Source organism: Sceloporus occidentalis, unplaced genomic scaffold (genome assembly GCF_023333645.1).
Source record: "Sceloporus occidentalis isolate IW3139 unplaced genomic scaffold, rSceOcc1.0.p SCAF_39, whole genome shotgun sequence".
Lineage (NCBI taxonomy): Eukaryota > Metazoa > Chordata > Lepidosauria > Squamata > Phrynosomatidae > Sceloporus > Sceloporus occidentalis.
Window position 1 is genome coordinate 2,490,497 of NW_028317019.1, and position 15,248 is coordinate 2,505,744.

The following is a 15,248-nucleotide window of genomic DNA, read 5'->3' on the forward strand; positions in this document are numbered from 1 at the left end:
AATGATCTGATCAATGGCCTCCCCTTATCATGCCCCCTTCCCCATTTAGACACTGGTGAAAATAATCATTTCATTTTTGCAAATGAGAAAAATCTCTGAGTTTAACTGCTGTGTTAATAATAATAATAATAATAATAATAAAAATTATGTGTATACCACCTTTCCAAAAAGATCAAAGCAGTTTACAAATGTGCAATTACAAGATTTGTGTGTTTGTGTGTGTCAGTCATAGCAGGAGCATGAGGTATGTACCTCCTCCCTCTGTTTGCTAAGGCCACACAGAAATTGAGGCATGTACATTTGTGTGCAGTGTTTCTGAAAGGATCTATTGTCAAAATCACAATTTCTTCACTTTTCCTTGTATATTTTTTAAAAAGATGCACACTGCTGAATATGTTGCACTTATCCAACAAAAATCTATAAATGTATAGGTTTATGAGTGAAGATTGCATCCTGGATTATGCTCATTTTTGGGAAGTGAAGACCTATGTAAATTCATTTTATCAACCCAGAGGAAAAAATACCTCACAAAGTTCTAGTAAACAACACGTACACACAGTCCCGATAAAAAGGACTCACTGACGCACTGTGTCTTTGGGGTCTGGAATCTCACTTCCACATTCTGGGAAGACAATGCTGCCAGAAGCTGAATTTGGGACGTTATGCCTGCAAAGCATGGGCTCACTGTCTCAGCTGCAGCCCTTCCACACAATCCTGGACTGAAGCATTTAAACAAAGGACCTCTTCCAGCTCCAGGAATAAAGACCTACACAGCCCCAGAAAGGGCTCTTCTGCAGTCCTTTAAGGCCGGAGCTTCCCTGGGTCAGAGGCAGTCTCCTCAGCCGTAGAGAAGGGTTGATCTGAATGCGAAGGAGGAGGAGGTCCAAGGGCTGAGGGAGGGAAGGCAATGGGGAAAAGGTCAGTGCCAATGGCCATGGAGGGCAGAAGGTGACAATGCCTAGGAAACTCCTCTGAGTCCCAGCCCTAGGAATGAGTGGCAGGAGTGAGTCCAGGGGGCTGAGGGGGTCTCCTTTCCCAAAGGGGGGGGGGGCAAGGACCGGTGGACCCTCCCCAGCTAGGGCCCAAAGGGAGGGTCTCTTGCTCTACCTCTTTCTCCCAGCCCCCAAAGCCCAGCCTCCGCACTGGCCCTGGGTCTCCTGCCTCCCCTTACTCAGACCCCTTCCTTCCTTCGTTCCTTCGTTCCTTCGTTCCTTCGTTCCTTCCTTCGTTCCTTCCTTCCTTCCGTCCTTCCTTCCTTCCTTCCTTCCTTCCTTCCTTCCTTCTTTCCTTCCTTCTCCCCAAAATGGAGGGCCAGAGGCAGAAAGGGACACACTGCCTTCCTTTTGGCCCAAGGAGCCTCGCCTCCTTCTCACTCTGGAGCCTCAGGGAGGGAAAGAGGAGCCTCTTGGTTCAACTGAGGAGGCCTCAGAGAAGGTTCCGGAACATTATACCCCATAGTCACAAGCAGCACAAAATGGCTGCCAGAACCCAAAACGGTTGCTTCTGCGTCAGTGCGTGGCAGATGGCAGTTTGAGGCCTTCAGGGAACCCAAAATGGAGGATGAAAGGGCCACAAAGTCGGAAGGGACCCCAAACAGGATTTCTGAACCTAAACAACACAGAAAGGTTTTCCTGATCGCACCCGATGGCTGTGAGAACACAAAAAGTCCCCAAACAGGATTTCTGAACGTTAACAACAGCTAAATATTTTCCTGATGCTATTGAAAGGAGGAACCTGATCCCCTCCTTAATTACAATCAATAGTGAAAGATATTGATATTAATATCAAGAGAGCCCATCATCCACAACCCAGCTCAGGTCTTGACCGCTCAGGGAGGCCAGTCCAGCTGCAGGACTGGGACCACTTTAGCTGCCCTGGCTCAGTGCTAGGGAATTCTGGGAAATGTAGTTTTGTGAAACATTGAGCCTTCTCTTTCAGAGACCTCTGGTGCCACAATAAACTCCATTTCCCAGGATTCCCTAGCACTGGCCCAGGGCAGTTAAAGCACACTCAAACTGGACTATTGCTGCCGTGTGTTTTGGACCTTTCTTGGCCGCAAACTGTCCATAGCCTGCAATGCATCTCCTAATTCTGTTGGCAGTCCCTCCCTCCCAACACCTTCTCATTTCCCCCCAAAACCAGCACAAAGCTGGCAGATGGAAAGAGGTTTTAAAGCAGCATTTAAATCTGCCATATTTGTTTTTAAAAGACTAAATGTCCCAAATGCTATCATCAGTTTTGTAGCTATTATTACAGAAAGATGTAGAGTGCAAACTCCTCAAGTACCTTTGTTTTCTGGAGTGAGATGGGCTTTTCCAACTGACTCACTGTGATGATCTCCGGTGGTCCAAGCAGCCAAACTGCAGCCCTGTAATAATAATAATAATAATAATAATAATAATAATAATAATACTTTTATACCGCTCTTTCTTCAGCCAAAAGGCTATCAAAGTGGCTTACAAATTGTTAAATTCCTTAAATCACGCTGCCACCTCCCAGTGATTTATTTTTTTTAATTTTTAAAAATATTTTATTATTAAAACATATATACAAACACACATATATCAATCTTCATATACAAACACACACATACATATATATATATATACACACACACATACCTACTTATGCATTTCTGTTTTACATATTCATCTTTCATCCTTTATTTATACTAACAAAAATATTCTAAAGAGGGGTCACTTTTCTCTTGCCTCAGCTCTTACTCTAACCTTTATCTCTCCACTTTAATCCTTTCCAAAACACACACTCTCTCTCTCTCTCTCTCTCTCCACCTCCCAGTGAAATATAAAAGGATTTCCCTTAACCTACACTGGGACCAGTTAAGGAGACTTATTTCTACTTTTTTACTGATCTTCCCAAGCATCAACCGAGCCAAATCATGTGTAAAAGGAGCGTTGAGTAGTAGATACTCCAAGGAGATATTTACTATAAATAACAAAACATAACTAAAATATAAGTCACACAAGAGTCTTGCAGGTACAATATTTGTAAGTATATAATATTCAATTTCTACAAGCTATTATAATAATAAATAAACCTAAACATCCAATTCTGAGACTAACTTCCAAGATCAACTCTCTCTCTCTGGATCTCCAACCGACACAATTCCCCCAACTGTCTCTTGGTCTCTCAGGCCTTATATCTCCTTCTCACGGAAGCTTCCAGAAGAACCTTTATCTTGCTCTCTGATTGGTCAAGAGAGCCTTCCGTAGCAGTGATGTCACTCTGCATTTGCATAAACCTCCCTTTACTGCCTGAAAAAGACTTCCATTGACTGGAGCCCAGTCATTACACTTTCCCAAGGCAAGGCTTGCACCTATTTCCCAATGTTGTTCTTGGGGTCTGCCTTCCAGTTGTTTCCAGGTCTTATGGTGACCTTATGGGAGTCTCTGAAAGGGTTTTCTTGGCAGGTCCCTTCAGAGTGGGTTTCCCATGGCCATCCTCTGAGGCTGAGAGAGTGTGACTTGCCCAAGGCTTCAGTTCTTTTGGAAGCCTTTTTGCTTTATCTTCTAGAAGGTAGCTGAAGTGTTGCTTCTTGCATTGAAGAATGAGAGGAACCTTGTGGCATCCAAAAGACTAACATTCTCTGGAGTTATGTCTGATAATATATATATATATATATATATATATATATATATATATAGGATTGCAATCCCTGTTCATTTATTAAAAGGTTTATAGTGCACCCCATATCATAGAATCTCATAGATATGTCCCTTAATAGCATTTAACCAAATTAAACAGTACTGTATATAAAACAAAAACATGAAACAAGCTGGACAAGAGGCCTCCAGGCTGCACCTGGCCCTTTCGCATTGGGGGCGGCAGTGGAGCTGCGGCTGCAAGGAGGCCAAGCCTCAGACTCCTCTCCGCCGTCGCCGCCGGCACCTCCTGTGTTGGTGATGGTGGCAGTGGAGAGGAGGCCAAGGAGAATGCCAGAGGCCTCCTCTTTGCCGCCACCTCTGTCTCTGTGCAAGGGCCATGTGGGGCTATTGGAGGCCAAGAGGCCTCCAAGTCACCACCCGGCCCTTCTGCGGTGGCAGCATCGGGGGCATGCAGGCCAAGATGGAGAGGAGGCCTCTGGCGCTGCTCCTCCGCCTCCTCTTCGCTGCCACCGCCACAATCACTGCCACCTCTGCGGAAGGACCAGATGGTGGGCTGGAGGCCCCCACGCGACCTTTCCCCCGACCGTGGCGGCGGGGAGGGAAAAAGTTGGGGAGGGGAGGGGAGGGGAGGGGAGGGGAGGGGAGGAGAGGAGAGGGACTTTTTTCCCAAATGTCTGCACGCCTGGACTTGAGCATACGCGGATTTTGGTATACGCTCCAGGGGCTCACTGAATTCGCAAGCAAAGGAGAGCCAAGAGAGCCCTGGAGAGCCTTGCCTTGGGTGGCTCTGGATCTCTGATACCGCAACAAACTATAAATCCCAAGATTCCACAGGATGGAGCCAGGAGAGTTAAAGCGGTTTCGATCTGAATTATTTCTTCAGTGCAGATACGGCCTGAGTCAGTTGTAAAAGTGTAGAAGCACCAAAGGCTGATTTTTACCCTTAAAAATGGTTCTACTTTTTAAAAGATAAGCAGTTTGTTTTTCTGTCTAATCCTTATTTTTGTTCTTCTTGTTTTGTTTGTTTGTTTCATTCTTGGTAATATGAGATGGTCTGGTCTGCCTCCTTCCTTCTTGCCTGCAAATCTCTTAATAAGAAAAGGGAGGAGATTTTTAAAATCTCCCAAAGGAGCTCTTTTTGGCCTCCTCTTAGAAGCCAAAGCCCAATATTTGTGAAGAATAACAAGGCTTCTATTAAAACCATCCTCCCCATTTCTGTATAAGAAACCCCTCTCTGGAAAGAGACACAAAAGACACACCAAGAAACACACTGACTCCCTTTTGGCCCAAGGAGCCTGGCCTCCTTCTCTCTCTGGAGCCTCAGGAGAGAAAGAGGAGCCTCTGTTCAACTGAGGCTTCAGAGAAGGTTCTGGAATATTATTCCCCACAGTCACAAGCAGCACAAAATGGCCGCCGGAACACAAAATGGCTGCCTCTGCCTCAGCACTTGGCACTTGGCAGGTGGAGGCCTTTAGGGAATCCCTAATGCAAGATGAAAGGGACGCAAAGTCAGAAGGGACCCCAAAGAGGGTGGCCAGAGGCCTGGACTGCAAAGGACCTCCCTTCTTAACCACTTCTGAGCCTAGAATAAGATGGAGGCTTTTAGGTTCTGCAGAGTTCTTTTGGTCTAGAGAGGCTGAAGTGGGGAAGGCAAGGGCCGAAAGTCCCAAATGGGGTTAGGACACACTGCTTTAATTAGTGCCAACTGAGTTTGAAGCAAAGTCATTTGTCCTCTATAAAATGGGAAGAGAAGAAAATCTGAGAGCCCTAGAATTGGAAATGATCCCCCAAGGGCCATCCAGTCCAGCCCCCTTCTGCCATGCAGGAATACACAGACTCCTAGACCCCCAAGGGCCATCCAGTCCAGCCTCCTTCTGCCATGCAGGAATACACAGAATCCCAGACCTCCAAGGGCCATCCAGTCCAGCCCCCTTGTGCTATGCAGGAATACCCAAAATCCTAGACTACGAAGGGCCATCCAGTCCAGCCCCCTTCTGCCATGCAGGAATACACAGACTCCTAGACCCCCAAGGGCCATCCAGTCCAGCCTCCTTCTGCCATGCAGGAATACTGTACACAGACTCCTAGACCCCCAAGGGCCATCCAGTCCAGCCTCCTTCTGCCATGCAGGAATACACAGACTCCTAGACCCCCAAGGGCCATCCAGTCCATCCCCTTGTACTATGCAGGAATACACAGAATCCTAGACCCCCAAGGGCCATCCAGTCCAGCCCCCTTGTGCTGTGCAGGAATACACAGACTCCTAGACCCCCAAGGGCCATCCAGTCCAGCCTCCTTCTGCCATGCAGGAATCCACAGACTCCTAGACCCCCAAGGGCCATCCAGTCCAGCCCCCTTGTGCTATGCAGGAATACCCAAAATCCTAGACTACGAAGGGCTATCCAGTCCAGCCCCCTTCTGCCATGCAGGAATACACAGACTCCTAGACCCCCAAGGGCCATCCAGTCCAGCCTCCTTCTGCCATGCAGGAATACACAGACTCCTAGACCCCCAAGGGCCATCCAGTCCAGCCTCCTTCTGCCATGCAGGAATACACAGACTCCTAGACCCCCAAGGGCCATCCAGTCCAGCCTCCTTCTGCCATGCAGGAATACACAGACTCCTAGACCCCCAAGGGCCATCCAGTCCATCCCCTTGTGCTATGCAGGAATACACAGAATCCTAGACCCCCAAGGGCCATCCAGTCCAGCCCCCTTGTGCTGTGCAGGAATACACAGACTCCTAGACCCCCAAGGGCCATCCAGTCCAGCCTCCTTCTGCCATGCAGGAATACACAGACTCCTAGACCCCCAAGGGCCATCCAGTCCAGCCCCCTTGTGCTATGCAGGAATACCCAAAATCCTAGACTATGAAGGGCCATCCAGTCCAGCCTCCTTCTGCCATGCAGGAATACACAGACTCCTAGACCCCCAAGGGCCATCCAGTCCAGCCTCCTTCTGCCATGCAGGAATACACAGACTCCTAGACCCCCAAGGGCCATCCAGTCCAGCCTCCTTCTGCCATGCAGGAATACACAGACTCCTAGACCCCCAAGGGCCATCCAGTCCATCCCCTTGTGCTATGCAGGAATACACAGAATCCTAGACCCCCAAGGGCCATCCAGTCCAGCCCCCTTGTGCTGTGCAGGAATACACAGACTCCTAGACCCCCAAGGGCCATCCAGTCCAGCCTCCTTCTGCCATGCAGGAATACACAGACTCCTAGACCCCCAAGGGCCATCCAGTCCAGCCCCCTTGTGCTATGCAGGAATACCCAAAATCCTAGACTACGAAGGGCCATCCAGTCCAGCCTCCTTCTGCCATGCAGGAATACACAGAATCCCAGACCTCCAAGGGCCATCCAGTCCATCCCCCTTGTGCTATGCAGGAATACCCAAAATCCTAGACTATGAAGGGCCATCCAGTCCATCCCCCTTGTGCTATGCAGGAATACACAGACTCCTAGACCCCCAAGGGCCATCCAGTCCAGCCCCCTTGTGCTGTGCAGTAATACACAGACTCCTAGACCCCCAAGGGCCATCCAGTCCAGCCTCCTTCTGCCATGCAGGAATACACAGACTCCTAGACCCCCAAGGGCTATCCAGTCCAGCCTCCTTCTGCCATGCAGGAATACACAGACTCCTAGACCCCCAAGGGCCATCCAGTCCAGCCTCCTTCTGCCATGCAGGAATACACAGAATCCTAGACCCCAAGGGCCATCCAGTCCATCCCCTTGTGCTATGCAGGAATACCCAAAATCCTAGACCACGAAGAGCCATGCAGTCCAGCATCCTTCTGCTATGCAGGAATACACAGAATCCCAGACCCCCAAGGGCCATCCAGTCCAGCCTCCTTCTGCCATGCAGGAATACACAGAATCCCAGACCTCCAAGGGCCATCCAGTCCAGCCTCCTTCTTCCATGCAGGAATACACAGAATCCAAGACCTAGAAGGGCCATCCAGTCCAGCCTCCTTCTTCCATGCAGGAATACACAGAATCCCAGACCTCCAAGGGCCATCCAGTCCATCCTCCTTCTGCCATGCAGGAATACTCAGAATCCTAGAGTTGGGGGGAGATCCTGGCAGGGAGGGCAGTGAAAAGAGATCCTTAGAAGGAGGGAGGATTGAGAGATATAGTTCTGGGAATCACGTTGTTAAAGACTCCTTGGTTTTTTGCCTTTGCCACCCTCTGAAGCTAAGCAAACGAGATCTGAACTCTGGTCTCCAGAGTCCTAGTCCAGCAACAAAAGGCTTCCTCTGAACACTGTATTTCCAGGAAACCAAATCATGTCCTGGGTGACTCTGGAGCCCAGGGTTCGAGTACAGGCTTGGCTGTATAAACCCACTGGATGAACTGGGGCAATAAGCCACACTCTCTCAGCCGTCAGTGGATGGATATCACTCTTAAGAAATCTTGCCAAGGCACACTGCAATAACAGCAACAACAACAACAACATGCTTGTCCTGACCTCAGTGAGTCTTGCTTGTGAATAGACAGGTGCAGTCTTGTTCTGAACGTGTGCATATGTGGATCCGCTGGTACTATTGAATCCTTATATCCACAGATTTATAGCAGGATCAAACCTATCTCCTCACCAAAGACTCTGACTGAGATCAGTGTTTACGTTTAGCCTGTTGGCCTTAAAATGGATCCTAGATCCAAAATAGCCCCTCCAGAAAAGGGGCAGATGTCACTTGCCCATCCTGTCCTTGGATCAATTCTTAAATTCCAAGATTTAGGCTGGGGAGGAGGTCTGTCCCTGCCCTCTTCTGAGGCTGAGAGAGTGTGACTTCTTCAGGGAAGAAATGAATCCTAACCTTCCCGTCAGCTTCAGGGCTTAATGGCTGGGATCAAGGGAGCCGCCATGGGCTTGAGCCTCTGCCCAACCGTTGCCTCCGCCAAGAAGGCAGTGGCTGGTGGCTGGGACACTGTTGACCTTTCCATCATCAAGTGCTCCATGGCTGCTGCAGTGTGAAAGACTGGGGGCACCCTTGGCTGAGCGATTCCTGTCACTACTGTGCTCTGAGGCTGAGAGAGTGTGACTTGCACAGGGCAAGACTTGCACCTATTTCCCATTATTGTGACTGGTGTGTGTGTGTGCCTTCCAGTTGTTTCCAGGTCTTATGGTGACCTTATGGGAGTCTCTGAAGGGGTTTTCTTGGCAAGTTTCTTCAGAGTGGGTTTCCCATGGCCATCCTCTGAGGCTGAGAGAGTGAGAATTGCCCAAGGCTTCAGTTCTTTTGGAAGCCTTTTTGTTTTATCTTCTAGAAGGCAGCTGAGGTGTTGCTTCTTGCACTGAAGAAGGAGAGGAACCTTCTGGCATCCAAAAGGCTAACACTCTCTGGAGTTATATCTGATAATCTGTATAGATAGGATTGAAATCTGAAAAGACACACAAAAGACACACAAAGAGACACACTTCCTTCCTTTTGGCCCAAGGAGCTGGGCCTCCTTATCACTCTAAAGCCTCAGGGAGAGAAAGAGAAGCCAATGGTCAGTTCAACTGAGGCCTCAGAGAAGCTTCTGGAACATTCCCCACAGTCATAAGCAGCACACAAAATGGCTGCCAGAAAACAAAATGGCTGCCAGAACACAAAATGGACGCTGGAACACAAAATGGCTCCGGAAAACAATATGTGAGTCTGGGGCAGGGGGTGGGGTCTTCCAGGTCCTCTGTCCCCACTGGCCAGCTTCAAGAAGAGGAGGAGCTTCTGCTTCTCTATTTAGCTCTGCGTGTGGAAGAGAGAGCGAGGAGAGAGGAGCAGTTTTAGAGGGAAAAAGAGACAGACAGAGAGACAGGAAGGAAGGAGCAGAGTGTAAGAGAGAGAAAGAGACAGACAGAGAGGGAGGAAGGAAGGGAGGGAGTGGAGTGGAGGGGCAGCAGAGGGACAAGGCCTGGAACCACTAGGCTTCACTGCTGCACTGAGGTCTGGCTGGGCCTGGCTTGGGTCTGCTGGTGCTGCTGCTTTCCTTTGGCCACTGCCATTAAGGCGGGGAGGAAGGAGGCCCAGCAGCCCTTCTAGGCATGGCCCACTCTCTCTGAAGGTGGGAGATTATGATTCCCCAAAGGGGATTTCAATGCTTTTATTGGTGGCTCTCACGCAGTAGAAATGGTGCTGGTGGCAATGATGATGGTGGTGATGATGATATAATCAGGTCTGCGGGGGAGAGGATGGAGCTGCCGCCAGATCTTAATAATAATTAATGCCCCCCCCCGGTCATTCTGAGGCAGAGGCATCCAGTTTGTGTTCAGCTGGCCATTTGGTCTTCAAGCAGCCATTTTGTGTTCTGGTGGCCATTTATTTTTCCGGCAGCCATTTTCTCTTCTGCGCCATTTTGTCTTTCGGCAGCCATTTTGTGCTGCTTCTGACTGTGGAGAATAATGTTCCAGAACCTTCTCTGAGGCCTCCTCTTTCTCTCCCTGAGACTTCAGAGCCAGAAGAAGGCCAGGCTCCTTTGGCTAAAAGGAAGGCAGTGTGTCTTTTGTGTGTCTTTGTGTCTCTTTCCTGAGAGGGTTTTCTTATACAGAAATGGGGAGGATAGTTTTAATACAAGCCTTATTGTTATTCTTCACAAACATTGGGCTTTGGCTTGATCCCCAAAAAAGCCCAAAAGGAGCTCCTTTGGGAGGTTTTAAAAGTCTTCTCACTTTTCTTATTAAGAGATTTTCAGGGAAGAAAGAAGGAGGCAGAGCAGACCATCTCATATTATGACCAAATAAACATAGAAACAAACAAGAACAACAAAAATAAGGATTAGACAGAAAAGCAGACTGCTTATTTCTTTTAAAGGAAACCCATTATTAGGAAGGTAAAAACAAGACTTGGGTGCTTCTGCCCTTTTACAACCGACTCAGGCTGTATCTGCACTGCAGAAATAATCCAGTTCAAAACTGCTTTAATTCTCCTGGCTCCATCCTGTGGAATCCTGGGATTTGTAGTTCCTTGTGGCACCAGAGCTCTCTGGCAGAGAAGGCTAAGTGTCCAAAGGTAAAATCCCAGGATTCCATAGCACTGAGCGTTACAGACAAACCTATTACTCGCATTTACCATCCGCTGCTTCCAAACTACCAGACTAACTTTTATTTCTATCTCATTCATTTTTTAATTATCTGTTAATAAGTAAAAAGCAAATATATATTGTTCTGCTTATCCTTATTCGTGCGAATCATTTGTTTTCTCTTGCAGTCCTCATTTAAATTGTAAAACAGTTGATACAAAATCGCTCTCATTAGATTAAACTAAACATCATTGGGTTTTTAACCTCCCAACATACTTCTGTTTTACAGCTGCTATATTTTGTTGAATAAATTAAAACACTTCAACTTTAATTAGTTCTATCCCTAAAGTAGCATTTTCCCTCCATGCTTCTGGAGATATTCAATTATATTATTCCAGTCTCCTTTATATAAATTTGACGCTTCTTTCTAATTCCTCTTGAGAGTCTCTCCATTTCCATCATGTCCAGAAGCTTAAATATCCAACCTTCTTTTGGAGGTATTTCTTTAGTTTTCCTTCTCTGAGCAAACACTATTCTTGCAGATGACAACGTATAAAATAACATTTTACCATGTGTTTTTCCTATGGATTGTTCTATTATATTAAGCAAAGAATTTCAGGTGATGATTTAAAAGATATATTTACAATTTTCTTAATTTCAAGTTAAATCAACTTCCAAAATTGTATTTCTTTCTTACAAGTCCAAAATATTTGATAGATTGAGCCCTGCTCCTTTTCACATTTCAAACGCAAATTACTGCAATTCTTATACATCTTGCTTATTCTCTCTGGTGTTAAATACCATCAAAAATGTTTTATAATAACTCTCTTTGATGTTTTGGCTGCAAATATAGTTCAGTCTGTTTTTCCAAGTGTATTCCCAATGCTCTAATTCAATTAAAAAACCAAAGTTTTGATACCATCTGATCACATTTTCTTTAATAACTTCCTCTTCTGTATAGATTTTTTAAGAATACAATTATAAAGTCTTGCTAATAAGGCATCTTTATTCAACATTATTTCCTGTTCTAGATCAGAGTCTGATTTGCAAATACCTTATTGGTTTGATCCAATAAGAAGAGCTCTCTTAATTGTCTGTCAAAGAACCATGAAAGATCATAACCCTGATCATTAGGATCTTCTCGTGTCTTTATTCTATAACCAGTTCTATCTATTTGCATTAATTCTTTATAGGAGATCTAATTTGCGTTCTTTTTTAAATCTCTGGTCTTCTTTCTCAGGAACTTCATCTCAGCCCCTTGGACACAGCTTTGGGGCCTCTCTTGCTGGAAGTGACCCAAGTGCAAGACCACCAGGACCCCTGCCCACCTGATGACCAACAGAGAGGCCAAGTGGAGGGAGTTGGGCCCCAAGAGAAAGAGGATGCAGAGGTACAAGACCTCTTTGGTGAGTCGAGGTTCTTGACTATTAGTTTCATCTGTGTCACTGCTGGGCCAGTTCATGAAAGCAAGCGGAGAACATACTCTCCCAATTTAGCAGAGACAGTCCTGGTTAATCCTCTTGCCCCACTTTTTCGGGGCCTTTTAAAAATGTTCCGGTCGCTCTCTCATCCTCCCACTTTCCCCCTTCTCAGCTCACTTCAGTTCCTGAGTGCCATTCATTTTGCACCCCAAGTCAAAAGTGGGGAGAGAAGAGGAAAGAAAGAGGCAGGATATTACCCTTCCCAGGAGGCTGAAGCAAAAGCAAACTGCTGTGCCCTTCCTAGCTTGTGTGATCTTCCTCATAAACAACTTTGGCCATCTCCACCGCCTTCTGGATTGATTCTGCACATGTGTCTTCCTTTTCCCATATGTGAAATGTTGGGGATATGGGAGAACATCTCTGCATCTAAATTGGGGGTGGGCCCATTGGCCCTCAAGTCCAGAGTCCTCCCCAGAACTGTTTTTTTTTAAATGACACTTGCCTCTAAAATTTGGCAAGAAATGGCTAAATGCACCATAATTATTTTGTGGATAGATGTACTATATATTTTGGGGTAGTAAGTATCCTAATCCATCCTCAATATCCCACCCATGGCCTAAATTATACTGTTTATTATATTGAAAGGATTCGAGACAAACTGGATCTCAAAGGCAGTAGCTTTTTCTTGCTGACAAAATTTAAAGTTTATTTCCTGGACTGAATTCTGAAGTGATGAATTAATATTTAGGATGAACCATGTGCTTTCCTCCCCTTTTGCTTAGGCACTCTCTGGATGAGGGCTATTTTCTGTTGCAGGTGACCTTTGCGGATGTGGCTGTATATTTCACTGAGGAGGAATGGAAATTGTTGACGAAGAAGCAGAGGCTGATGTACAATCATATAATGATGGAGAATTATGAGAATGTGGCCTCTGTGGGTAAGGAACCGAAATCCATTGTCCTTTCTATGAAGACTGAGGTCCTGTTTATGCTTAATTATCATGGTGCTATGATTCCACTCGAATTACCAAATCATAGCGTTGGAATAGACCACAAGGGCCATCCAGTTCAACCCCCTTCTGCCATGCAGGAATATACATTCCAAGCATCTTTTTAAAGACCTCCAAAGCAGAGGAGTCCATCAAACTCTAAGGGAGTATATTCCATTGTTGAAGCGCTCTTACTGTCACAAAGTTCCTCCTAATGTTTAGGTGGAACCTCTTTCCCTGTGGCTTGCATCCATTGTGGTGTCTCCTTTTTTCTGTAGCAGCAGAAAGCATGCTTGCTCCCTCATCAATTTAAACTCTTTCTGATGTTTAATCCACTCTTAACCTTTTCTCCAGGATAAATTCCCAGCTTCCTAAGCCACTCCTCATAGAGCTTGATGGTTTCCAAATCCTTCACCACTTTGGTTGCCCTCCTCTGGGCATGTTCCAATTGTCGACATCCTTTTTTAATTGTGGGGCCCAGAACCGGACACAGGATTATTCCAAGTGAAGGCTGACTAAAGCAGAATAGAGTGGCACTATTACTTCCCTTGATCTAGAAATTATACTCATTTTGATGCAGCCTAGAATGATATTAGTCTTTTTAGCTGCTGCATCACACTGCTGGCCCATGTTCAACTTGTGGTCTACTAGGAGTCTTATATCCCTTTCAAACGTAGTTTAATTGTGATAGCAACATCCTGTAGAATATATGAATTGTAGTTTAGTGAAGCACTATTGGAGAGACATCAAAGGAGAGGGGCCTTGAGGATTGGGAGGCAGCCACGAACCTGACAGATTTTAAGAACTGGTTTGAGACAGCCTCTAAGAATCAGCTCAAATCTTTGTTTTCAGACATATTTAGGGGTTGCATTTAGCAATTATGAGTAATACCTATGAAGGGAGGAAAGGGGGACACAAAACCTGCTTTTTCTCTAATGTTTCTTTTCCATCCTGAGCTTGCTTAGCTCCATGGCTGATTCCAGAGGCCCTTTGTTACCCAAAATGCTGGAGTCTGGGAAGGACACCTGCAAGTGCGATGCTTTTAGGGGAATTTGGCACTTAGCTGAAAAGAGAGATATAGTTTGGTTGGGGCAAGAGCGACCTCGGGATTCAGCCCAATTGTGCCAGGTCCGGAAGCACACAGAACTCCAAACGCATTTGAAATAGGTTTTATGTTTTATTTAGGGGGAAAACAACACACACACACACACACACACACGTGTAAGCCTTCACACACATGCACAAGAACTAGATAACAGGTGGAAGTGGTGAAGAGATATAAGACTTTCATAATGGTAATACTTTACCTAGGCAGATCTTCATTCCAATTGCTGAGGGTTCGAAATGGGAAGAGAAGTCAGGAGCTCCTGTGACAACTGGGGTTGGCGAGTGCATTGAGGTGCTTAGCCATGTAAACCGACAGACTGTCTGTCTGTAATTGGACTGATGTCAAAGAACAGCCACCAGGGCAGATATTTACACTGTAATTGTTGCTTGTGGGCAAAAACCAAGTGTTCAAAAAGGTTTAAATCGCTTTAGAAACAGCATGAAGCATCCCCTGCAGTTATCTTGCATCATGCCTTGGGCTCTGACTCAGGACTCTATGGCAGTCTCACAGGATATGATGCTGCCTGTCATTCAAAGTATTTTTGAACATGGTTAATGGAATATTTTTTCCAACAGTCTTTGACTATCTGCTTCCACTGATTCCCTCAAGGCAGTCCCCATTCTTTGCTAACTCCTATAAGTAAGGATACGATTGGTTCATGGATTTAGAGCATAAGCAGCAGGGTCATGCTTGGGTTACTCACAGAAACTTTCTTAATTTAATCTCTAATAAGGAGGGGCTAATAAGATTTAAATCATGGGGTAACACCCTCCTCTCTTAACTCTGATTTTCAATGTTAATTGTCATTGTCCTTCTTTGCAGAAAAACATTTGAATCATGAGAGAGTCCACACAGGAAAGAAGTCACATAAATGCCAGCACTGTGGGAAACGTTTTGCTTACAAGTCAGTCTTTGTCATGCATCGGAGAGTCCACACAGGAGAGAAGCCATACAAATGCCAGCATTGTGGGAAACGTTTTCCATTGAAATCAAAACTACTGATACATCAGAGAGTCCACACCGGGGAGAAGCCATACAAATGCCAGCATTGTGGGAAATGTTTTTCGTCGAAGTCATACCTAATGACACATGAGAAAAGTCACACT

General features: G+C 46.1%; 1 protein-coding gene across 1 annotated transcript in view; it reads left to right on the top strand.

Annotated features, from left to right (window-relative positions):
- Positions 1-8,490: 8,490 nt before the first annotated feature.
- LOC149290405 (uncharacterized) overlaps positions 8,491-15,248 on the top strand; it is a 49,777-nt gene continuing 43,019 nt past the window's right edge. The window contains exon 1 of the mRNA XM_089489323.1: positions 8,491-8,595. Within this exon, the coding sequence (XP_089345449.1) occupies positions 8,491-8,595 (105 nt within the window). The remainder of the gene's footprint in view (positions 8,596-15,248) is intronic.